The 24,110-nt window shown below is 40.2% G+C and overlaps 2 protein-coding genes across 2 annotated transcripts in view; one reads left to right on the top strand and one right to left on the bottom strand.

The window, feature by feature from the left end:
- Nucleotides 1–281: 281 nt before the first annotated feature.
- PTTG1 (PTTG1 regulator of sister chromatid separation, securin) lies at nucleotides 282–7,931 on the bottom strand. The gene is made up of 5 exons (XM_007464401.1): nucleotides 7,742–7,931; nucleotides 6,996–7,180; nucleotides 5,590–5,683; nucleotides 1,185–1,343; nucleotides 282–436 (listed from the first exon to the last, which is right to left on the bottom strand). The coding sequence occupies exons 1-5, from the start codon at nucleotides 7,830–7,832 to the stop codon at nucleotides 357–359; spliced, it is 609 nt and encodes a 202-aa protein (XP_007464463.1). The 5' UTR covers nucleotides 7,833–7,931; the 3' UTR covers nucleotides 282–356.
- A 9,605-nt stretch (nucleotides 7,932–17,536) lies between these two features.
- Nucleotides 17,537–24,110, top strand: part of SLU7 (spliceosome associated SLU7) — a 15,554-nt gene continuing 8,980 nt past the window's right edge. Inside the window, exons 1-6 of the mRNA XM_007464402.1 lie at nucleotides 17,537–17,574; nucleotides 19,826–20,011; nucleotides 20,878–21,031; nucleotides 21,376–21,456; nucleotides 21,752–21,916; nucleotides 23,905–23,973. Coding sequence (XP_007464464.1) covers nucleotides 17,537–17,574; nucleotides 19,826–20,011; nucleotides 20,878–21,031; nucleotides 21,376–21,456; nucleotides 21,752–21,916; nucleotides 23,905–23,973 — 693 coding nt within the window. The remainder of the gene's footprint in view (nucleotides 17,575–19,825; nucleotides 20,012–20,877; nucleotides 21,032–21,375; nucleotides 21,457–21,751; nucleotides 21,917–23,904; nucleotides 23,974–24,110) is intronic.

Raw genomic sequence — 24,110 nt, forward strand, 5'->3', positions numbered from 1 at the left:
ACACAATGAGCTGGAAGTAGCTCTATTAAGAGATCTAATAACTGTCACTAGTTAATGGCCACAAAAAGGTAGTAAAGTACACATGGAGGGGTATATGTTTCAGGAAAAACAGTGGCAGCTTCTAAAATAAGCTGTTAAAACAAAGCAGAGGGTTTCAGGGAAAGTTTTTTAACTCGGACAAACTTCTCTTGTCAGATTACAGACTCTTGTCTGTTAAACACATCTACTAGTTTTCACACTGTTTTAAGCAAATTCCAAACAATACCAACCACAATATTAGGAAGAGTTTGTTAAAGAATTGCTTTATTAATACAAACTATTAATACATACCCACAGACTATAAAGTGCTAAGAAATTTAAATATCTAAGTCATAGCAAACAGGTGGCAATTCAACATCCAGGGTCGACAGAATGCTTGAGGGAGACTGCAACAGATCTAGAAAACAGGAATTTCTTGTTCAATATCTGCAAATCCTCGTGTCCATCAACACACACACTAGTTGTCATTCTTAATCATGAATTCTTGTTTTTCCCGTTGTCTAAGGAATCTTTACCCCCGCCCCACCTACACACACACATACCTGCTCTCACTTATTTCTTGGTAAGTGGCTGTGGCCACAGAATTAACCTTCATTATGAGATAAATCATAGAAGTACCCGAAATTCCATCATCCTTAGAGCCCCAAGTAAGGGCCAACAATCATCATTAATGCAATTGAGCAAATAGTGTGAGGTATTCCATCAGAACAAATAGAAAACATACTGATGATGGCTTTTGACCACCAATTTGAACCAAGACCTCAAACCTTCTGCAGTAAAGGTTTGCCAATGCTATTACATGGGTCTTGATCCTACATGAGCTTTGGGTGTAGCTTGGAATTCTCATTCCAAGCAAGTTTATTATACTTCAGCTTATAACCTAAGAAGTTACACACTAAATTTCCTCTGGTTTTGCTTGTATCTAAGACTTTCCAGATTCCAGAATGACAATTTTACTGGGCATTTGGGACTAAAAAGCAGTACCAGTTGAGAATAGTTTTCATTATCCTGAAACCTTATCCCTGCAGTCTGAAGGATAGAAATTACTTACAGGCTAACCTTCTGCACACCCTGTCCCCATGGTAATGGAAGTGTTATGACACAGATTGTGTACAGACCTTCTAGAAGGGCACTCGTTCACTTACTAGACTCCCACGGTAGAGGAGACATCTTCAGAGGTGAAGGGGGGCCCAGGTGTAACAGCTGTTCAAGCTCCCTCTTCTCATCGAGGATCATGAGAGGCACTCCATTCAAGGGCATGTGTGCAATCTGGTGCTCTTCAGGCAGGTCGAAACTCTCAAAATCTGCCACAGAAAAGTACTTTGTCAGGGCAGCATTCCTCAGGGTGGTCAGCTTTCACAGGGCCCATGAGCTCACACTATTTTTTTTTTTCTTTTTTCGGTACGCGGGCCTCTCACTGTTGTGGCCTCTCCCGTTGCGGAGCACAGGCTCCGTACGTGCAGGCTCAGTGGCCATGGCTCACGGGCCCAGCTGCTCTGCAGCATGTGGGATCTTCCCGGACCGGGGCACGAACCCGCGTCCCCTGCATCGGCAGGCGGACTCTCAACCACTGCACCACCAAGGAAGCCCTCAAACTATTTTTTATAATAATATTAATACCTTTTTCCACTGTGTTGACATTTACAACGATGGCCCAGAAGCAATGGTGGATAAAACTGCTGTGTGAGAATCAAGGCAGTGGCAATAAACTATGCTTAGTAGTCACCATATTCCTAGCTGCCATTCACTTGCAGTAAAAAATGCGTTTCACATGTTACTTTACCACATGCAGTAAACTATTAATTTTATTAGCTCTCAACCCTTGAGAACATGTCTTTTTAGTATTCTGTATATGAAGTATGCCATAAAACACATCTACCGCATACTGAAGGACCATGGCGTTTTCCAAGAAAAAAAGATTTGTGCAATTATTTGATTTGCAAGCTAAACGAGAGGCCTTATTCCTGGACACCATTTACTTGAAAGAACTGAAAGACAAATTGTGGTAACTCAGCCTTGGATATGTGTTGCACATTTTTCTCCGAGGAATGAAAGAAGTCTACCACTTAAAGGGAAACGGTATTTGTTGTCAATGATAAAATTCTCAATTTCAAGGGGGAAAAAAACTGGATTATCAGTAAACTTATCTGTAAGCATTAGCTTAAGAGCTTCCTAATACTGAAGACTCTTCTGATTAGATCAGCGGTGATATTAATGAGTGTGCTTTTTGATACTGCATAATGAAACATTTCAACATGACCTACATTTCCCAGTGTACCAGTATTTCTAAATGATCAATGGTGATAAATGCAGGATAAAAGATACCTTCAAAATGCAAAACAGACCAATGGATTTTATTGTCAGAGCACACAATGTTTACTGAAATGGTTTTGGATTCCACGTTGCAACTACGCCTACAGAAACAGCCACTTGTTGAATTTTAGGGTAATGGCAAAGAAAACTATCTATACTTATCTAAAAGACTTAAGGGCTTCCCTGGTGGCGCAGTTGTTGAGAGTCTGCCTGCCAATGCAGGGGACACAGGTTCGTGCCCCGGTCCGGGAGGATCCCACATGCCACGGAGCGGCTGGGCCCGTGAGCCATGGCTGCTGAGCCTGCGCGTCTGGAGCCTGTGCTCCACAACAGGAGAGGCCACAACAGTGAGAGGCCCACGTACAGCAAAAAAAAAATAAAAAATAAAATAAAAGACTTAAAATGCTTCTCTTTCCTAAATACATGTCTGCATAAGGCCAGATTTTCTTCATATACTTCAACCAAAACAAGATGCAACAGGTTGCAGAATCCATGTGAATCCAGCTGTTTCATGTTAAGCCAAATTAAGCAAATTTTCAAAAATATAAAACCATGCCATTCTTCGCACAATTTATACATGTAAAAAATATATTGTTTCAAGCTATGTACATTAATGTAATGTGTTTGTTTTTTAAACAAATTAATACTTTTTTAATTTCTCAATTTTAATTTCTAATATAGAATACATAAACAACACATAAAAGTTCTTTGGGGTCTTCACTAATTTGTAAGAGTGTAAAAGTCCTAAAACAAATTTAAGAAACGCTGTTTTAGGCAACATTTCTTCTTAAAATCCAAGTGCCTTTCAGATTAGGAATTGTTTAAAACAACTAATTTTTCTTGATAGTAACAAAAGTAGGATTAGAGTCTTCCCTCTTTTCGAAGAGGTAATCAAGAAGAAACAGACAATTTGAACAGACCCATCACAGTCATAAAACTTAATTTGTAATTTAACAAAACTCCCCAAGAGGTTAATTTAAGCATTTTCTCAAAAGCTAAGAAGAAAGATGGACAGAGAACCATCATATTCTGAAGTGCGAAAGTTCTCTAAAGCCTAAATACTAGGAATTGGCCTATTCTTTTTCAAGCCTGATAAAGCTCAGAATTCAAAAAGGAATTGAGTGATATGTGACTACTTAATTTAAACACTGAATTGTAAAGGAAAGCATAAACAGACAAAAGACCCCAGAGGAAATAAGTCTGCAACATACAGGGCTAATTACCTTTATCCACAGAGTTCTTTACACACTTACACACACACACACACACACACACACACACACACACACAGTGTAAGTCAAAAAATCAAGAGAAAACAAAGATACAAACAGAAACTTAAAAAACTATAAATGACCAGTAAGTCAAAATCAAGAGAAAACAAAGATACAAACAGAAACTTAAAAAACTATAAATGACCAATAGTCAAATATGCTCAGACACACTCATATACCCCAATTTAAAACAATAAAATACCAATTACCTTTCTGATTAAGATTAGAGCTTTAAAACATTTGCAGTTAGATTACAGGGGAAGCAGGTATCCTCATCCACTGAAGGTGGCTTCAATAATTTATGCTCCTATTTTGGAAGGCAATTTAGCAATATCTCTTTCCTCCAACACAGCATATCTTAGTCCTCTTTCCTGGTCAATATGCATAAATCTACCTCATTTTCCTGAATGGTAATTATTAGAACGGATGTACCACATTTTATCAAAACTTAATCACACAGCTTTGAGACCCAGCAATCCTTCTTGGAGTTTAATCTCCAGAGAGACTCACAAACTCTCAACAATAATTACATAATTGTTTTGTAATATATAAAAGCCAGAAACAACCTAGATGTATACTAGTGGAATGATTAAATGCTCTTTGGATCAAAGGGCAAAAAAATCCAGCTCAGAAATCTCAAAGGCCCTGTGTGATTTGTCCCTACCCCATCACCAGTACCATCCTTCACCTCTGCCTTTCAGTTTCCCAGAACCACTCTAGTCCTTTTTTCTGCCTCAGGATCTTTGCACACACTTTAATCTGCTACAGTGCTCTTGCCCTGCCCTATCCTTTCTTCACCCAACTATCTCCTTATATCCTTCAAGACTCCACTGGGTGTCACTTCCTGAGAGAACTCTTCCCTGCTCTTACAGGCTAGGTTCAGTCCCCCTAACAGGCCCTGTGTTTCTCCTTGCTCACACTCAAAGTGAGATGATTTGTTCAGTGCCTGACTTTCCCTCCAAATCATGGGCTTCTCAGGGTGGGGCCTGTCTTGTTAACCACTATATCCCAAGCTTATTCGTGCCTGGCGTATGGTAGCCTCTCCTCAAATGTGAGTAAATTAAAGCCTGAAAAGCTGGTTCTGTAATAGAAAATATTTCAGATACGTGTAGCAGGTTGAAGGAGTAAAAAAAAAAGCACATTTTCACTGGCTATGTGGATTTTTCAGGCATTATTTTGGGGGTTTTTTTAGAAATATTTAATGTGCTTGTGGAGAAATAGGACAAGCAAGTGTTGGATTCACAACTTGTATATAGTTAGTATTGCTGACTAAATGCTTTAGCTTAGAAAGAAACTAAGTTTTTTTTTTTTAATTTATTTGATTTATTTTTGGCTGTGTTGGGTCTTCGTTGCTGCACACGGGCTTTCTCTATTTGTGGCGAGTGGGGGCTACTCTTCGTTGCGGTGTGCAGGCTTCTCATTGCGGTGGCTTCTCTTATTGTGGAGCACGGGCTCTAGGCATGCGCGCTCAGTAGTTGTGGCTCAAGGGCTCTAGAGTGCAGGCTCAGTAGTTGTGGCGCATGGGCTTAGTTGCTCTGCAGCATGGGGGATCTTCCCGGACCAGGGCTCAAACCTGCATACCCTGCATTGGCAGGCAGATTCTTAACCACTGAGCCACCAGGGAAGCCCTCAGGCATTGTTCAACTTGACATAGAGCCCTCTTTCTAAATGGTTTTCTAAGAAGACTGTCCCCTAACGTTGAACAGGTCTAATCTCCCCCTAGGTGGTTAGCTTTTGAGGACAGGAACAATGTTTTCCACATCTTAGCCCAGATTCCTCTTCTGACCTAAGATTATACCTTACAAATAAATTCACAAGTGTATTTGTTCAAAGCAACCCAGATTCAGACAGCCTTGTTACAGTCTTGGATCACATGTCTTATTCATAGCTATATCAAGTTACAATTGAATTGGAGCCTAAGAGAAACTCAAGGCTAAAGCATTTGTGCGATACCAAAAGATATTACCTAATGGGTTGAAGGGAAAGAATTTTTCTATTTCTGGATAGGTGTCATCTGAGGCAGGAACAGAGCTTTTTGCTTTAACAGTCTTCTCAGTCATCTAAAACAACCCAAGAAAACATACATTAGTGAGAGTGGAAGCCTTGTCAACTGATTAGTACAAGAGATCACAGGGCTTCTTTAAGACATGTGACTGCTTCACCACATTTTAAGAAACCATAATCCTTCATTCTCAAAATTATACACAAATGCAATTCAGCAAGCAATTCTAATATCATGGCTCAAAAGTTAATTCTAAAATATAAGTATCAGCATCTGTTAGCATAAATTATCAAAATGCAGAGTGGAGTTAATTCAGAACTAATTGACTCAATCACCCAACCTAACAAAGGAGAAAATGGGTGTGAATCACCCAGAATAGAAGCTAATCCTGGAAGCCATTTTTGGCTGTTGCAAATATAATTTTCCGTTGGTGTGTCCATCAGTGTTACCTAAATTATTTGCTTGGTTAATTTTAAAAACCAATTTGTGTTCCTCAAATACACAGAGTAAGAGGCAGCCAAAGACAGCCAAGGACTTCAGAAGCCCACAGTGAATAATTCCCCAGTCTGGAATTGGCAGGCAGTCCACAATGGTGGGCCAAAATGAAAACCTGCATAGTCTTGATTTATGCTTACGTCACATGTGCATGGCTAGAGGAAATACCTAAGGCAGGGTTTCCAACATTTCAGTTCTGTCAGATTCTCATCACTTTTGCTATATCCTTGCAATACTTGCCTTTAACATTTCTCTTACTCAACTCAGTTTTTTTAAAAAGACATCCTTGTCCCAAAACCACACATGTAAGTCTCAGTTTGAGATCAAGCACTAGTTGTTTTTTCCTAATACACATTAAACAAAACAATGAAGTGTTAATCCACATGCTAAAGTTATCTTTCACAGCCAAGTCCTCTCAGTCTAGGATGCACTAACCTACAGTTTGTAAACACACATACCAAGGTCAACATGCTACCACGTTATAACCTAAAAAAACTGGTGCTTTGCTCTGGAAGGAGGGGAGAAGGATGGCAGCACCTGAGCTGTTATATTAGCAAAGTGACCTCTTGCAAAATGCCCTCCCTCTCAGTACTTTTTAATCTGTAAGTACATTCTACCAATCAATCTGCTTCAAGACACTCATTAAGGGCAGGTGAGGCAAAAAAAATTCACCAGCTACTACTGAGACGTGATCTCGAGTTACAGGGGAAGTCCACAAAGACAGTATGATGATTCTCTTCTGCTAATCTATGTTTGCTAGCCTCTCTTTCTTTCTATTCACACATGAGAAAGTCGGGTAGGATGCCAATAGTCATTTTAAGAGTCACAAGTGCTGAAGTGTTTAAACAGCATCTTTATTTATAGCCAACACTTACCTTTTTGGTAGAGAAGGCTGTCTGTTTTTGTTTGAGGGGTCCATTAGTCTTTATTGACTTTTCTGTAGCTCTGTTAACAGTTCCCAAAGCCTTTCTGGCAGCTTTAGGTAAAGCTGGTGGAGCATCAAACATTTTGCCAACATGTGGTGTTGAAACCTGAGATCTCCCATCTAAAGCTTTGACTGCTAAAGAAAAAGTCTTACCATGAGATTATTCCAGCAGTAAACTGCCTGTGCAACTTGAAGGCTGACCTTGCCTATAAACGTGGCCTAATTCTCACACCCAAACTTAACCCCTTTTTTTTTTTTTTGTGGTACAAGGGCCTCTCACTGTTGTGGCCTCTCCCATTGCAGAGCACAGGCTCCAGAAGCGCAGGCTCAGCGGCCATGGCTCACGGGCCCCGCCACTCCGCAGCATGTGGGATCTTCCCAGACCGGGGCACGAACCCGCGTCCCCTGCATCGGCAGGCGGACTCTCAACCGCTGCGCCACCAGGGAAGCCCTAACCTCTTTTTGACAGTGGCATGGTCCTATGCCTAACAGTACTTCGGTTCAGTACCTTCTTAAATAATCTCATTAAGATACTGAACATGAAAAAGAGACCCATAACAAGAACCTGGCAGTAGCAGTATTGGGTAAACCTGACGCCAATTGCCGGCAAAGTATACTAAATGCCTCCCCCAGCTCCAGGCCACACCCACCACTGATTCACAACACCTGTGACCTGATTGCCTCCTGTATACTTACAAGGCCCAGACCCCAGCTTTAGCCCGTCCTTAGGAGCCACACGGGTGCCTGGTTTTCCATTTTCCTTGTCAACATAGATCAGAGTAGCCATTCTGGATTACCTAGGGGTGTGAAATACTCATTAAACCCTGGGAGTTAGGGAAGATGAAAGAAGCTAAGGTGTAGCACAGACCCAACTTTCTACCCTGGGCACGTCTATGCAAAAACAAGAGCTAAGCAGAGGGAGAAGCCCGATCTTAAGCAGACAGGCACTTAATCCAGCTCTTAACTCTTGAAGCCTGAGGCAGGGGTCCTAAAGTTCCCGAAGAGTTGGCGGTTTGGGACTGGCACAGGCCCTGCTACCCATCGGAACCGAACCGCCGTGGGTTGCGGACGCAGTCCAAAGGCCGTGGCTCAACCGGCTGGGCGCTACAGACGTCCCGGGGTAAGCCCCAGCCCTGGCTCCCAGACATACGGACCCCGCTTCCCAGACCCCCCACCCCAGCCCCGCTTCCTACCCCGCCGGACCCCTCCCGCCCAACCACTCGCGACCGCTCCACTCACCCACGCTGGGAACAACAGCCAAACTCTTCCGAGACACGATCTCCAGCGGTCGCGCGGGCCTCGGCGTTTAAACCACAACTTACGCCGCTATTGGTTCATCCGTCCAGGAGGCGGGGCAGGAGTGGGGAGGAGGCTCCCGGGAAGAACCAATGGTAGGAACATAAGGTCCCTGGGCTCCGCCCCGAAAGCTTCCCCCGGTAACTTCGTCGCTCGTTTCCCGGGGGGAGAAATATCAAACCCGCTGACACCTTGATCACGGATTTCTAGTTGTTTTTCAACCTGCTCCCCACAGAAATAGAAAGGGAGTAAATATGGTCTCCAATTCCAAGAAATAAATAATTATGATGATTACTGTAATACCAAGATACAGAGTTGGTTTTTGGAGTTTTTTGTTTTTTCCTGAGACACTTAGGTGTCCAAGACGGTTTCAAATGAGAAGATTGTGAAGTTCAAAAAGTCAAGGTGAGGTTGTGACAGAACTATTTTCCTAAAGTCTTCAACTAATCAACTATTTTTCCAGAGAGTAAATAGAGCAGATCAAATCAAAAAGAAGGGGCAGCACTGGAGGAAAGGCATTGTAGTCATCGGGAAAATGACGAAGGGAGACGGATACATAATTGTTGTATTTCAGTTAGAGATATAAAAAATACATATACAGTCAATATATAGTCCGGTGGGGGAAAAAACCCATATTAGGTCTAGTGAATACTAGCAGGGCAGAATTAAAAATTAAGAAATGAAAGTACAGGTAGATAAAACGGCAGTGTTTGTGTCATTCTCTGGTGCTTGTGATTAAGATGGACTGATTCTGAAACTAATATAATATAATAAATCCATTATACTTCAATTTTTAAAAAATGGACTGATTATTTCCTAATTGCAAGACTATCATCAATATTTCAGGTTAGGATGCTGTCTCTGTTATACAGAATCTGACTTAGGAACAAAATAATGACCTAATGAGTACATAATTCAGGCTTCCTTTAAACTTCTATCATTTAATAGGGACTTTTTTTGTTTGTTTTCGGCCATGCCACATGGCATGCAGGATCTTAGTTCCTAGACCAAGGATCGAGCTGTGCCCCCTGCAGTGGAAGCGCAGAGTCTTAACCACTGGACCGCCAGGCAAGTCCCAATAGGGACTTATTTTAAACTTTTAACATCTCAACAATATATTCATCAAAGCTGGTGGGGGAAGGACAGAGGGTGAACAAGAGAAAAAGATCAGACGAATAATAAAGATATACAAAAGGAATTCCAATTTCCAAGATATGGGGAGAAATTGTCCTTGAAAAAGTTGGTGACCTTTTCCTTTCTACAGTGAATAGAAATATATTGAACAAGATAAAGAAATCAATTCAACAGACCAAGGGTGACCTGTGTCATCCAAACCGTACTCCCAACAGGTCACCAGATAATTTTTAACTTGCATGTAAGTTGGGAGAGAGGAGTTGAGCCTACATTACTCTTTCACAAAAGGCTTAGCACTACACCTGGCATAGATATGGTTTGAAACATATGCCAGTTCATTGTCCCATCTTCCCTGGCATTTCAGGACCAAAATTGATTGAATGTCTCATTCATTCAACAAATATTTATTGAATGCTTATTAAATGCTGGACATCATGAAGAAAAGAGGAAGGACAAAAAAATGCATACCTTCTTTGCCCCTTTTCTGTCCTTTCTCCTTTATCCCTAGCCCTCCCCTTATTTCCTCCCTGTATCTCCTAAATGTCTCAGCTCCATATTACATCAACACACAAAAGTGTTCATTTTGAAACCAAATCTGCACGACACTGTCAAAAAACAAAATTCAATCAAGTAAACTTTAAGATCTAATTGGCTTTATTCAACAACTCATGAATTAGCATCCCACCTAGCAACCAGAAGCATGCTCCAAGGGGTTGTACAAACTGAAAAGTTTTTGTAGGAAGAAGGGTGGGGCATGGAGCTATTAGCAGAATAATAGAAAGGATTATTTTTAGGCTGGGACATCTTTGGGGGGCGGGGAAGGGGGCAAGGAACAGCAAGGTTTTTACAGCTGATTGCCTCTTCTTCCTCTGAGAGGCAGGGTGGGGGTGAGGGGATGATAGAAAGGGTCCAGGTGACATATTACCTCTTCAGTATTGACCAGGAAATTCCAAACTGGTTGATTGGATTACATTTCTGGGGATTACATTTTGAAGTTGTTAGGTGTTTAACACGTTAGGTGTTAAATGTAGGTTTGGTATCATGGGCTTTAGCACAAGTAACACCATTTTGGGCCTGTGGCTTTTATCTTTAACAACACCTACAGCTTCCAAGTGGGGATTCTTTATCTCCTGAAGTTTTGGGGCGCAAGGTTTATATCTCCCTAGGGTAAGTCTTCCCCCTACAACAGAAAGCACTGTGTCTCCCAAGGTCATGCAGTAACTGTAAAATGCACAACCACTCCCTCTTTGAGTAACCACTGTTTCGTTACTAATGATGACCCAAACCCACTCTGCTATACCCCAGACCATTACTGGAGATACCCAATTGCTAAACCATCCTCACCTTATATCTGCATCTAGATCCTAATCAATCCCAGTTTATCAAACAGCAACCCATCCAGAATTGATCCCTGCTTCCCTAGACCCTCCTCAGAATCCTCCAGGGGGAATCTGAACCTTACAAAAGGTTCTTCTCTCTTGTCCAGCACATTCTATAATTCCTCTGAGAGATGTGCTCCCTGGCTTGTGCCTGACAGTTTGAACTAAATACACCTTAACACTTCCAAGCAAATTTTGGGAATTGTTTTAAGGAGATAAAAGCAAAGTGTGAGACTTCCCTGGTGGCACAGTTGTTAAGAATCCGCCTACCAATGCAGGGGACACGTGTTCGAGCCCTGGTCTGGGAAGATCCCACATACCGTGGAGCAATGAAGCCTGTGCGCCACAACTACTGAGCCTGCACTCTAGAGCCCACGAGCCACAACTACTGAGCCCGCATGCCACAACTACTAAGCCCACGTGCCTAGAACCCGTGCTCCGCAACGAGAAGCCACTGCAATGAGAAGCCTGTGCACCGCAACTAAGAGTAGCCCCCACTCGCTGCAACTAGAGAAAGCCCGCGCACAGCAACGAAGACCCAACACAGCCAAAAATATATAAATAAAATATATATTAAAAAAAAAGCAAAGTGCGAGTGATTCAGACTACTCACTTTCAGACTATTTTCTGACTTCTGTACCTTCAACTATTGCCCTGTAAAATCAAAATTAATATTTACATTTCTATGCTAGGCACTGCACATTCTTAATAAGAAAAAATAGATTATATTATGATGAGATCTCTTATTGAAGCAAGGATGTCACTCTGACATTTGAAAGGAACACATACTGTTTTGAAAAATAAAACGTGACCGGAACAGAGAGGATGGGACCAAAAAAAAAAGGGGGGAGGGGAATTCTACTCCAAGATTAATATTTTCCAGTATTTTATTTCATATTATAAAGGAAGGTTGAGATGTCATAAATATTACTGTTTTCCCAAATGGAAATCGTCTTATAGTATTTTTTTCCTAATGGTAAAATACAATATCACATTGGGACGAGGTGTCACAATTACGGAATAGTGCCTCATGTTCTCATAGCACCTGGTATACCTTTCATAGCGGCTTTCTAGAACTATACATTTTTGAATAATTCAGTGTCTTTCTCACTCCGCATGATGTAAATTCGAGGAGAGGAAGACACTTTGTGTTTACCTTGTCCCCAGCGTGTTACACTACCTGGCTACTAATTAATGCTAATTTTAACTTTTTTTTTTTAACTTCACGCACTTCCCCCTTCATTTCACAGCGCTCTAGTGAGGCTTAAGCTGTTGTCTGCTCTCTACTAAGTTTTTCTTTGTTTTGTTTTACGTCGTATGACGCGGCGACTCTTAAAAAAAAAAAGTTTCAAAGAACAGAGCGGAAAAAAAGCTGCTCAAACTTAACCCAGTCTATAGACCCACAGGAGAGAAACGGACACAGCTCAACATCTCGCGAGACCAGCTCCGCTTGGGAGCCTGAGACTCAAAGAGTTCGTAGCGCGCATGTGTGGGTCGTCCGGAAGGTGCCGCAGGGGCGGCTGGGAGAGGGAGGAGGTCAGGAAGTAAACATAGATGGTTGGCTTCCTTCATGTCCGGCTGTCTTGGGGTAAGCAGCTGCGGGACCGGGTAGGGAAATATTGTGAGAACTTCAAAAGAGAGGTGGGTGAGGGTGAAGAACCCCGAGAAGTGGACCAAAGGCTCCTAATTGTTACAAATATCCTTACGAGACTGATGAACGCCACGTTGAGGAGGGAACGGGACCTAGAAGGAAGCCGCCGTCCTAGGCCTCAGTCATAGTACCTGTGCCCAGTCAGACCAGGACTGTGTCTTCAGTGGTTTTTAAAGTAAGAATTACAAGATGCCATTGGGGCTGAACTGTCCAGTACAGTAGCTGTTGACTGTTGTGGTTCTTAAGCACTTGAAATGTTGGCTAGTCTGAATACGTGTAAAATCCATATCAGATTTTAAAGACTTAGTTTTTCTAAGTCTAAACAGATTTTTTCCTATGTTGAAATGATAATATGTTGGGTATATTGGGTTAAATATTGCAAAAATAATTTTACCTGTTTCTTTTTACTTTTCTAGTATGGCTGTGGAATATTTTAAATGACATATAGGGCTGGCGTTATATTTCTCTTGGACAGTGCTACATTAGACGGTTTTAAGCTTGGGTAGTGGACATGATATGATCAAATTTTTGTTTTGAAAAAATAACACTGCAGTGTGGAAAACTGATTGGAGGGAATTGGGAGAGACTGGTAGGGAAAAGTATTAACACGAAGGTTATTGATAGTAGAAGTAAATGAATTTGAGTGATATTCAGAAGGTGAAAATAACGTTACTTAGTGATGAAATAGGTGTGGGAATTAGCTGGAACACTTGTGAAAAGGGATGGATGGTGGTGTCTTTCATCAAGAGAGGGAACAGTGGAAAAAGATTAGATTTCATAGAGAAGATATGAATTTTTTTTTTAGTTGAAGATTATGAATTTGAATTAAGATTTGTTGAGTTCAGGTTTCTCAGAGACATTTAAGTGGAGGTACTTTGAAGTAAGCAATTGGAATGTATTTATTGGAAGCTCAGACAGAAGTTCTGGAGTAGAGAAGTAAATTGGAGAGCCAGCAGTTGTATATCGTGGCTATCAAAACCTTGGAAATAGATGAGCTTGTCCTCTGGTGGAGTTTAGAGTGATGAAGAAGGCCCCAGGATTGACCCCTGTGGAATCCAAAATAAAATAACTGTGCAGAAATGGATGAACTTAAAAGGATTCAGGAGAATCAGCGAGAGGGGTACAAGAAAAACCAAGAAAGTATAGTGTCACATAAGCCAAAGGATAAGAATATATCAAAAGGGGAAGGAAGAGAACTGAAAAATTTCCAGAGGACTAGGCACATTGATAACTTAGTGGTATCTCTGGACTGGGGGGAGGGGTGTGGGAGCTAAATCAGAGTGATTGAGAAGGGAAGCAGAAGATGAGGAAATGGAGACGATGAATATAGGTAAATCTTAAAGCATCCAGTCTTTAAGAGGAACACAGATAGGACCCTACGTACTCATTAAGGGTTAGTGTGGTAGAAAAGTTTGAGACGCTTACGTAGAGAGGAATTCAGGAATATATATGAGAGAAAGAGTCTCATGAAATTTTAAATACATGTGTATGTCTCTCTCCACTTATAACTTAGAGTTGAGAGGAAAACTGCAACAGTATATAAAGACTTTTGTGGAGGGGAAAGAGACCTTTCCCTTACAGACACTATGAAGAATAAGACATAAGCTGAAAAATAATTGATGTTACAATTACAAAGGTAGCCTATACAGAATCTAAGAATAGAGATATTGTAGTGGGAAGGGAGAGACAGAATATGCTTGTTATCTCTATAATAAAAAACAATTTAAAATAAAATAATTTATATTAGAGTGAAAAAACAACAAAGAAACTAAAAATAGTGATATATCTAAAGGGGGAGGAGAGATTTAGGAAGATAGGGACCTATGTTAGTGATTAATCTTGTATCAGAGCAAGAAGTTAACTAATAATGTCTAGAATATGAAACATTCTGTATAACACACAGTATGTGTCATTAGAGTGTACTTTTTTTTTTTTTTGGGATCTTAGTTCCTAGACCAAGGATCGAGCTGTGCCCCCTGCAGTGGAAGCGCAGAGTCTTAACCACTGGACCGCCAGGCAAGTCCCAATAGGGACTTATTTTAAACTTTTAACATCTCAACAATATATTCATCAAAGCTGGTGGGGGAAGGACAGAGGGTGAACAAGAGAAAAAGATCAGACGAATAATAAAGATATACAAAAGGAATTCCAATTTCCAAGATATGGGGAGAAATTGTCCTTGAAAAAGTTGGTGACCTTTTCCTTTCTACAGTGAATAGAAATATATTGAACAAGATAAAGAAATCAATTCAACAGACCAAGGGTGACCTGTGTCATCCAAACCGTACTCCCAACAGGTCACCAGATAATTTTTAACTTGCATGTAAGTTGGGAGAGAGGAGTTGAGCCTACATTACTCTTTCACAAAAGGCTTAGCACTACACCTGGCATAGATATGGTTTGAAACATATGCCAGTTCATTGTCCCATCTTCCCTGGCATTTCAGGACCAAAATTGATTGAATGTCTCATTCATTCAACAAATATTTATTGAATGCTTATTAAATGCTGGACATCATGAAGAAAAGAGGAAGGACAAAAAAATGCATACCTTCTTTGCCCCTTTTCTGTCCTTTCTCCTTTATCCCTAGCCCTCCCCTTATTTCCTCCCTGTATCTCCTAAATGTCTCAGCTCCATATTACATCAACACACAAAAGTGTTCATTTTGAAACCAAATCTGCACGACACTGTCAAAAAACAAAATTCAATCAAGTAAACTTTAAGATCTAATTGGCTTTATTCAACAACTCATGAATTAGCATCCCACCTAGCAACCAGAAGCATGCTCCAAGGGGTTGTACAAACTGAAAAGTTTTTGTAGGAAGAAGGGTGGGGCATGGAGCTATTAGCAGAATAATAGAAAGGATTATTTTTAGGCTGGGACATCTTTGGGGGGCGGGGAAGGGGGCAAGGAACAGCAAGGTTTTTACAGCTGATTGCCTCTTCTTCCTCTGAGAGGCAGGGTGGGGGTGAGGGGATGATAGAAAGGGTCCAGGTGACATATTACCTCTTCAGTATTGACCAGGAAATTCCAAACTGGTTGATTGGATTACATTTCTGGGGATTACATTTTGAAGTTGTTAGGTGTTTAACACGTTAGGTGTTAAATGTAGGTTTGGTATCATGGGCTTTAGCACAAGTAACACCATTTTGGGCCTGTGGCTTTTATCTTTAACAACACCTACAGCTTCCAAGTGGGGATTCTTTATCTCCTGAAGTTTTGGGGCGCAAGGTTTATATCTCCCTAGGGTAAGTCTTCCCCCTACAACAGAAAGCACTGTGTCTCCCAAGGTCATGCAGTAACTGTAAAATGCACAACCACTCCCTCTTTGAGTAACCACTGTTTCGTTACTAATGATGACCCAAACCCACTCTGCTATACCCCAGACCATTACTGGAGATACCCAATTGCTAAACCATCCTCACCTTATATCTGCATCTAGATCCTAATCAATCCCAGTTTATCAAACAGCAACCCATCCAGAATTGATCCCTGCTTCCCTAGACCCTCCTCAGAATCCTCCAGGGGGAATCTGAACCTTACAAAAGGTTCTTCTCTCTTGTCCAGCACATTCTATAATTCCTCTGAGAGATGTGCTCCCTGGCTTGTGCCTGACAGTTTGAACTAAATACACCTTAACACTTCCAAGCAAATTTTGGGAATTGTTTTAAGGAGATAAAAGCAAAGTGTGAGACTTCCCTGGTGGCACAGTTGTTAAGAACCCCCCTACCAATGCAGGGGACACGTGTTCGAGCCCTGGTCTGGGAAGATCCCACATACCGTGGAGCAATGAAGCCTGTGCGCCACAACTACTGAGCCTGCACTCTAGAGCCCACGAGCCACAACTACTGAGCCCGCATGCCACAACTACTAAGCCCACGTGCCTAGAACCCGTGCTCCGCAACGAGAAGCCACTGCAATGAGAAGCCTGTGCACCGCAACTAAGAGTAGCCCCCACTCGCTGCAACTAGAGAAAGCCCGCGCACAGCAACGAAGACCCAACACAGCCAAAAATATATAAATAAAATATATATTAAAAAAAAAGCAAAGTGCGAGTGATTCAGACTACTCACTTTCAGACTATTTTCTGACTTCTGTACCTTCAACTATTGCCCTGTAAAATCAAAATTAATATTTACATTTCTATGCTAGGCACTGCACATTCTTAATAAGAAAAAATAGATTATATTATGATGAGATCTCTTATTGAAGCAAGGATGTCACTCTGACATTTGAAAGGAACACATACTGTTTTGAAAAATAAAACGTGACCGGAACAGAGAGGATGGGACCAAAAAAAAAAGGGGGGAGGGGAATTCTACTCCAAGATTAATATTTTCCAGTATTTTATTTCATATTATAAAGGAAGGTTGAGATGTCATAAATATTACTGTTTTCCCAAATGGAAATCGTCTTATAGTATTTTTTTCCTAATGGTAAAATACAATATCACATTGGGACGAGGTGTCACAATTACGGAATAGTGCCTCATGTTCTCATAGCACCTGGTATACCTTTCATAGCGGCTTTCTAGAACTATACATTTTTGAATAATTCAGTGTCTTTCTCACTCCGCATGATGTAAATTCGAGGAGAGGAAGACACTTTGTGTTTACCTTGTCCCCAGCGTGTTACACTACCTGGCTACTAATTAATGCTAATTTTAACTTTTTTTTTTTAACTTCACGCACTTCCCCCTTCATTTCACAGCGCTCTAGTGAGGCTTAAGCTGTTGTCTGCTCTCTACTAAGTTTTTCTTTGTTTTGTTTTACGTCGTATGACGCGGCGACTCTTAAAAAAAAAAAGTTTCAAAGAACAGAGCGGAAAAAAAGCTGCTCAAACTTAACCCAGTCTATAGACCCACAGGAGAGAAACGGACACAGCTCAACATCTCGCGAGACCAGCTCCGCTTGGGAGCCTGAGACTCAAAGAGTTCGTAGCGCGCATGTGTGGGTCGTCCGGAAGGTGCCGCAGGGGCGGCTGGGAGAGGGAGGAGGTCAGGAAGTAAACATAGATGGTTGGCTTCCTTCATGTCCGGCTGTCTTGGGGTAAGCAGCTGCGGGACCGGGTAGGGAAATATTGTGAGAACTTCAAAAGAGAGGTGGGTGAGGGTGAAGAACCCCGAGAAGTGGACCAAAGGCTCCTAATTGTTACAAATATCCTTACGAGACTGATGAACGCCACGTTGAGGAGGGAACGGGACCTAGAAGGAAGCCGCCGTCCTAGGCCTCAGTCATAGTACCTGTGCCCAGTCAGACCAGGACTGTGTCTTCAGTGGTTTTTAAAGTAAGAATTACAAGATGCCATTGGGGCTGAACTGTCCAGTACAGTAGCTGTTGACTGTTGTGGTTCTTAAGCACTTGAAATGTTGGCTAGTCTGAATACGTGTAAAATCCATATCAGATTTTAAAGACTTAGTTTTTCTAAGTCTAAACAGATTTTTTCCTATGTTGAAATGATAATATGTTGGGTATATTGGGTTAAATATTGCAAAAATAATTTTACCTGTTTCTTTTTACTTTTCTAGTATGGCTGTGGAATATTTTAAATGACATATAGGGCTGGCGTTATATTTCTCTTGGACAGTGCTACATTAGACGGTTTTAAGCTTGGGTAGTGGACATGATATGATCAAATTTTTGTTTTGAAAAAATAACACTGCAGTGTGGAAAACTGATTGGAGGGAATTGGGAGAGACTGGTAGGGAAAAGTATTAACACGAAGGTTATTGATAGTAGAAGTAAATGAATTTGAGTGATATTCAGAAGGTGAAAATAACGTTACTTAGTGATGAAATAGGTGTGGGAATTAGCTGGAACACTTGTGAAAAGGGATGGATGGTGGTGTCTTTCATCAAGAGAGGGAACAGTGGAAAAAGATTAGATTTCATAGAGAAGATATGAATTTTTTTTTTAGTTGAAGATTATGAATTTGAATTAAGATTTGTTGAGTTCAGGTTTCTCAGAGACATTTAAGTGGAGGTACTTTGAAGTAAGCAATTGGAATGTATTTATTGGAAGCTCAGACAGAAGTTCTGGAGTAGAGAAGTAAATTGGAGAGCCAGCAGTTGTATATCGTGGCTATCAAAACCTTGGAAATAGATGAGCTTGTCCTCTGGTGGAGTTTAGAGTGATGAAGAAGGCCCCAGGATTGACCCCTGTGGAATCCAAAATAAAATAACTGTGCAGAAATGGATGAACTTAAAAGGATTCAGGAGAATCAGCGAGAGGGGTACAAGAAAAACCAAGAAAGTATAGTGTCACATAAGCCAAAGGATAAGAATATATCAAAAGGGGAAGGAAGAGAACTGAAAAATTTCCAGAGGACTAGGCACATTGATAACTTAGTGGTATCTCTGGACTGGGGGGAGGGGTGTGGGAGCTAAATCAGAGTGATTGAGAAGGGAAGCAGAAGATGAGGAAATGGAGACGATGAATATAGGTAAATCTTAAAGCATCCAGTCTTTAAGAGGAACACAGATAGGACCCTACGTACTCATTAAGGGTTAGTGTGGTAGAAAAGTTTGAGACGCTTACGTAGAGAGGAATTCAGGAATATATATGAGAGAAAGAGTCTCATGAAATTTTAAATACATGTGTATGTCTCTCTCCACTTATAACTTAGAGTTGAGAGGAAAACTGCAACAGTATATAAAGACTTTTGTGGAGGGGAAAGAGACCTTTCCCTTACAGACACTATGAAGAATAAGACATAAGCTGAAAAATAATTGATGTTACAATTACAAAGGTAGCCTATACAGAATCTAAGAATAGAGATATTGTAGTGGGAAGGGAGAGACAGAATATGCTTGTTATCTCTATAATAAAAAACAATTTAAAATAAAATAATTTATATTAGAGTGAAAAAACAACAAAGAAACTAAAAATAGTGATATATCTAAAGGGGGAGGAGAGATTTAGGAAGATAGGGACCTATGTTAGTGATTAATCTTGTATCAGAGCAAGAAGTTAACTAATAATGTCTAGAATATGAAACATTCTGTATAACACACAGTATGTGTCATTAGAGTGTACTTTTTTTTTTTTTTGCGGTACACGGGCCTCTTACCGCTGCAGCTTCTCCCGTTGCGGAGCACAGGCTCCGGACGTGCAGGCCAGCGGCCATGGCTCACGGGCCCAGCCGCTCCGCGGCACATGGGATCTTCCCGGACCGGGGCACGGACCCGTGTCCCCTGCATCAGTAGGCGGACTCTCAACCACTGCGCCACCAGGGAAGCCCTAGAGTGTACTTCTGATAGTTTCACTGGTGAATTCACCAAGGGCTAGTTTATACTAATAGATATTTCTTCCTTTTCATAGAGAAGGCCAGATAACCATGTCAGCTGCAGCCATGGATGCAGGTAATGCGGCCACCCTTTCGGGGTCCAAAGAAATGAGTTTGGAGGAACCAAAGAAAATGACCAGAGAGGACTGGAGAAAGAAGAAGGAGCTAGAAGAACAGCGAAAATTGGGTAATGCCCCTGCAGAAGTTGATGAAGAAGGAAAGTAAGTACTTTAATTTTTTTGCAAGATCTGTTCAGAATTCAAATTCATGTCTACTTGGTTTACCAATTTCTCATCCTTTGCCTTGACAGGAAGCCATCTTTATCACTTACATCATTTTTGTTTTTATTTATTTTATCAAACTCATATGTATAGGTTTAGTAATCAGATAATAATGAAGGACTTGTAATGAATAGCTGTAGTCCTTTTCAGTTTTCCCACTCCCTGTCCTACTCTACACAAGTGACTATAGTTGACCCTTGAACAACACAGGTTTGAACTGTGTGGGTCCACTTATACTCAGATTTTTTTCAATAACTATGTGCAGTACTACACAATCTGCCATGGGTTGAATCCTTGGATTCCAAACCGTGGATACAGAGGCCCGACTGTGCAGCTTGAGCATCCACAGGTTTTGGTATCTGAGGCAGGTCCTGAACCAGTCCCTCTCAGATACCTAGGGATGACTATACTTGTCAGTCTGTTTTGAGTTTTTCTGGTTGATACCTCCACATCTCTAAATAACATACCTATACCATTATTATAATCAACTCTAGACATTATTAGATAACTTCTTACTCTGATACAAGATTAATCTCACTAACAGAGGTCCCTATATTCCTTCATCGCTCCTCCTGCTTTAGTTATATTACTATTTTTAGTTTCTTTGTTGGAAATTTTTTCACTCTAATATAAATTATTTTCTTTATTTTTAATTGTTTTTTATTATAGAGATAACAGGCATATTCTGCCTCTCTCCTCCCAGTACAGTATCTGTATTCTTAGATTCTGTATAGGCTACCTTTGTAATTGTAATATCAATTATTTTTCAACTTCATTCTGTTAAAAAAAAATTTATTTTATTACAGAGACATCAATCCTCATATTCCTCAGTATATTTCTTCAGTGCCATGGTATATTGATCCATCAAAAAGGCCTACTTTAAAGCACCAGAGACCACAGCCAGAGAAACAAAAGCAGTATAGCTCATCTGGAGACTGGTACAAGAGGGGTGTAAAAGAGGTATGTATGCAACTTGTATATATGCGTGTGAAAATGGAGATTTTATTTTAAGAACTTAATATAAGAACCTCTAAAGCAACACTATATAAAGTAGAAACAGATTATATGACCTTTTATGTGGTATTAAAATTCACAATACATACTACTTTAGCATCCATATTTTGTAAATTTGATATTGCTGAAGTCTTTAAACTTTCTCATTTATAAAAGTGGAGATTCTAACTGGTTTTCCTCTTAATGAATAAATCATTTCACTAGACAATATAGGAATGAGAGCCAAAGTTATTTTGAACTTATTCAGATAAATAAAAATTTTCCTTGTTTTTCTTTACATCCATTTATAGAATTCCATAACTACTAAGTACCGCAAAGGAGCATGTGAAAACTGTGGAGCCATGACACACAAAAAGAAAGACTGCTTTGAGGTGAGTTCACCTTTGAGAATTTTGGAAACTGTTGTCAGAGAGTCTTTTTCTTTATTCCTGTCAGAGAGCTTCATTCTGTTTTTTTAATTACCTATATTTAGGTACAAGTTAAATAAAAATTAATTTGAATGAAATTAGTTTAGCATCATCAAAAGTTTTGCTGGAAGACTAAATAATAATTGAATAAACCATAAAGTCCCATGGTATGTTCACACCCACTCTGTAAAGATTATATGAAGTTTTCCTCTGGGCTGTAGATACTTAAGAAAAGGTTTAATCTTATTCTGTTTTCCAGAGACCTAGGCGAGTTGGAGCAAAATTTACAGGTACTAATATAGCTCCAGATGAACACGTCCAGCCTCAGCTGATGTTTGACTATGATGGGAAGCGGGATCGGTGGAATGGCTACAATCCAGAAGAACACATGAAAATTGTAGAAGAGTATGCGAAAGTTGATCTGGTGAGCACAGTTCACTGCTTTCCTGCTATCCTTAAAGAATGTACATTTTGCTGTATCTCTAATTTAGCAACTCTATTTTTTGAGTCTTCAAGCAGTATAAAAATGATGGCATTTTTATTATTGTAGTAGTAGTAAGCCTAATTGAATAGTGAAATAAACAGTGTGCTAGCCCTATTTGGCAGCAATTTCTTTTTATTTCATTCTTATATTGTCCTTTACTCCATGACTTAGGTTGCAAAAAATACTGGAAGCATTAGAACAGATTAGTGTCCAAAGCTTTTTCCTTTCTTTTATAAACTCTTGGCCCCCAGACTATATCTTGCCTATGGGCCTGTTTTATAGTTGTCTCACATAGCATTTCAGGGTGGGGAAAGGGGAAGAGGATAAGTCGTTTCAGAAAATTGAATTTTATTTTAATTTAACCTAAATTTTTTCTGTTATGATTTCACCTACTCACTCCCATTTTTTAAACACCATAGTCACATTGCTTTTTTCTTGTTTTTGTTTTTAAGTGGAGTTAACATTTAAAATCATGGATTTCACATAAAAATCTGAATTTTATATTTTCTTTTTTTTTTTTTTTCTTTTTTCTTGCGTTATGCGGGCCTCTCACTGTTGTGGCCTCTCCCATTTGCGGAGCACAGGCTCCGGACGCGCAGGCTCAGTGGCCATGGCTCACGGGCCCAGCCGCTCCGCGGCATGTGGGATCTTCCCGAAACGGGGCACGAACCCGCGTCTCCTGCATCGGCAGGCGGACTCTCAAGCACTGCGCCACCAGGGAAGCCCTATATTTTCTTGAACAGTGAAATATGCGGTAATCCTGGGCCAGCCTGGAGGGGTCAGTCATCTTGAGTCAGGTGGCACCTCGTCAGCAGGGATTGTTCTCTGCAGCTTACCCCTGGTGGTGTCTAACTCGGTTTACATTAATGCCTGGTTCAAACAGGAGTTTGTAACTCCTGTTTAAATACGGCTGATTGAATCCAACTCATTTTCATTTTTTGTTTTTTGGGGGGGTTGTTTTTGGGTTTTTTTAACTTAATTTTTTTATACAACAGGTTCTTATTAGTTATCTATTTTATACATATTAGTATATATATGTCAATCCCAATCTCCCAATTCATCCTGTTCTTTTTGTTTTTTAATTTAGTTTTTTTTAATTGAATGAGTCATTAAATACTATAGGGCCTTACAATTTTCAGAAGTTTCACACACATGATTTCATATAATCCTATAATAACCCCCCGTTTTTTTAAATTTCCTACCCTTCTATTACCTCTCCCCCCTTTCCTCTATCCATTGGTAACCACTAGTTGGTTCTCTATGAGTGTGCTTCTTTCTTGTTTTATTCAGTAGTTGTATTTTTTTAGATTCTACATATAAGTAATATACAGTATTTGTCTTTCTCTTTCTGACCTATTTCACTTAACATAATGCCCTCCAAGTCCATCCATGTTGCTGCAAATGACAAAATTTCATTCTTTTTTTTATGGCTAAATATTCCATTGTGTATATATTCCACACATCATCTTTATCCATTCATGTTTTTTTTAATTAATTTTTATTGGAATGTAGTTGCTTTACAATGCTTTATTAGTTTCTGAGGTACAGCAGAGTGAATCGGTTATACATATAAATGTATCTACTCCTTTTTAGATTTCCTTCCCATTTAAGTCACCACAGAGCATTCAGTAGAGTTGGGGGGTTTTTTGTTCGTTTAGTTTTTGGCCACACTGCATGGCTTTTGAGATCTTAGTTCCCAGACCAGGGATCGAACCCAGCCCCTCGGCAGTGAGAGCACGAAATCCTAACCACTGGACCACCAGGGAATTCCTTGTAACTCCTGCTCTTTAGGAGCCAGAGGTCTAGAGCTACAAAGCATGACCTTGTCCAGTGACCTTTACTGAAAACAATAAACCTACGCATTTTACACATATAAAAATTAAATGTTCATTTGACTAAGTAAATTTCAAATGTTTCTTTTTTCTTAGGCAAAACGAACGCTGAAAGCCCAAAAACTCCAAGAAGAATTAGCCTCAGGAAAATTAGTGGAACAGGCTGTAAGTAATAAAAATGATCATTAAAAAAAAAATTCAGTCTCCTAGTAAACAAAAAATGAAGATTGAAACAAAGAATTCATTTTATATCTCTCAAGTTAGAAAAGATTTTAGGGAGAGAGAAGTGCTATCGAGGGGAA

Source organism: Lipotes vexillifer, unplaced genomic scaffold, assembly GCF_000442215.2.
Source record: "Lipotes vexillifer unplaced genomic scaffold, Lipotes_vexillifer_v1.1 scaffold95, whole genome shotgun sequence".
In the NCBI taxonomy this organism is placed as follows: domain Eukaryota; kingdom Metazoa; phylum Chordata; class Mammalia; order Artiodactyla; family Lipotidae; genus Lipotes; species Lipotes vexillifer.

Excerpts from the sequence above, each read along its gene's own strand:
- PTTG1 (XM_007464401.1), bottom strand. The coding sequence starts at position 7,832 with ATGGCTACTCTGATCTATGTTGACAAGGAAAATGGAAAACCAGGCACC. Across the intron at positions 5,684-6,995 it reads CAGCCTTCTCTACCAAAAAG|ATGACTGAGAAGACTGTTAA; the intron begins GTAAGTGTTGGC and ends GGGTTGTTTTAG. Across the intron at positions 1,344-5,589 it reads CTTTCCCTTCAACCCATTAG|ATTTTGAGAGTTTCGACCTG; the intron begins GTAATATCTTTT and ends TTTCTGTGGCAG.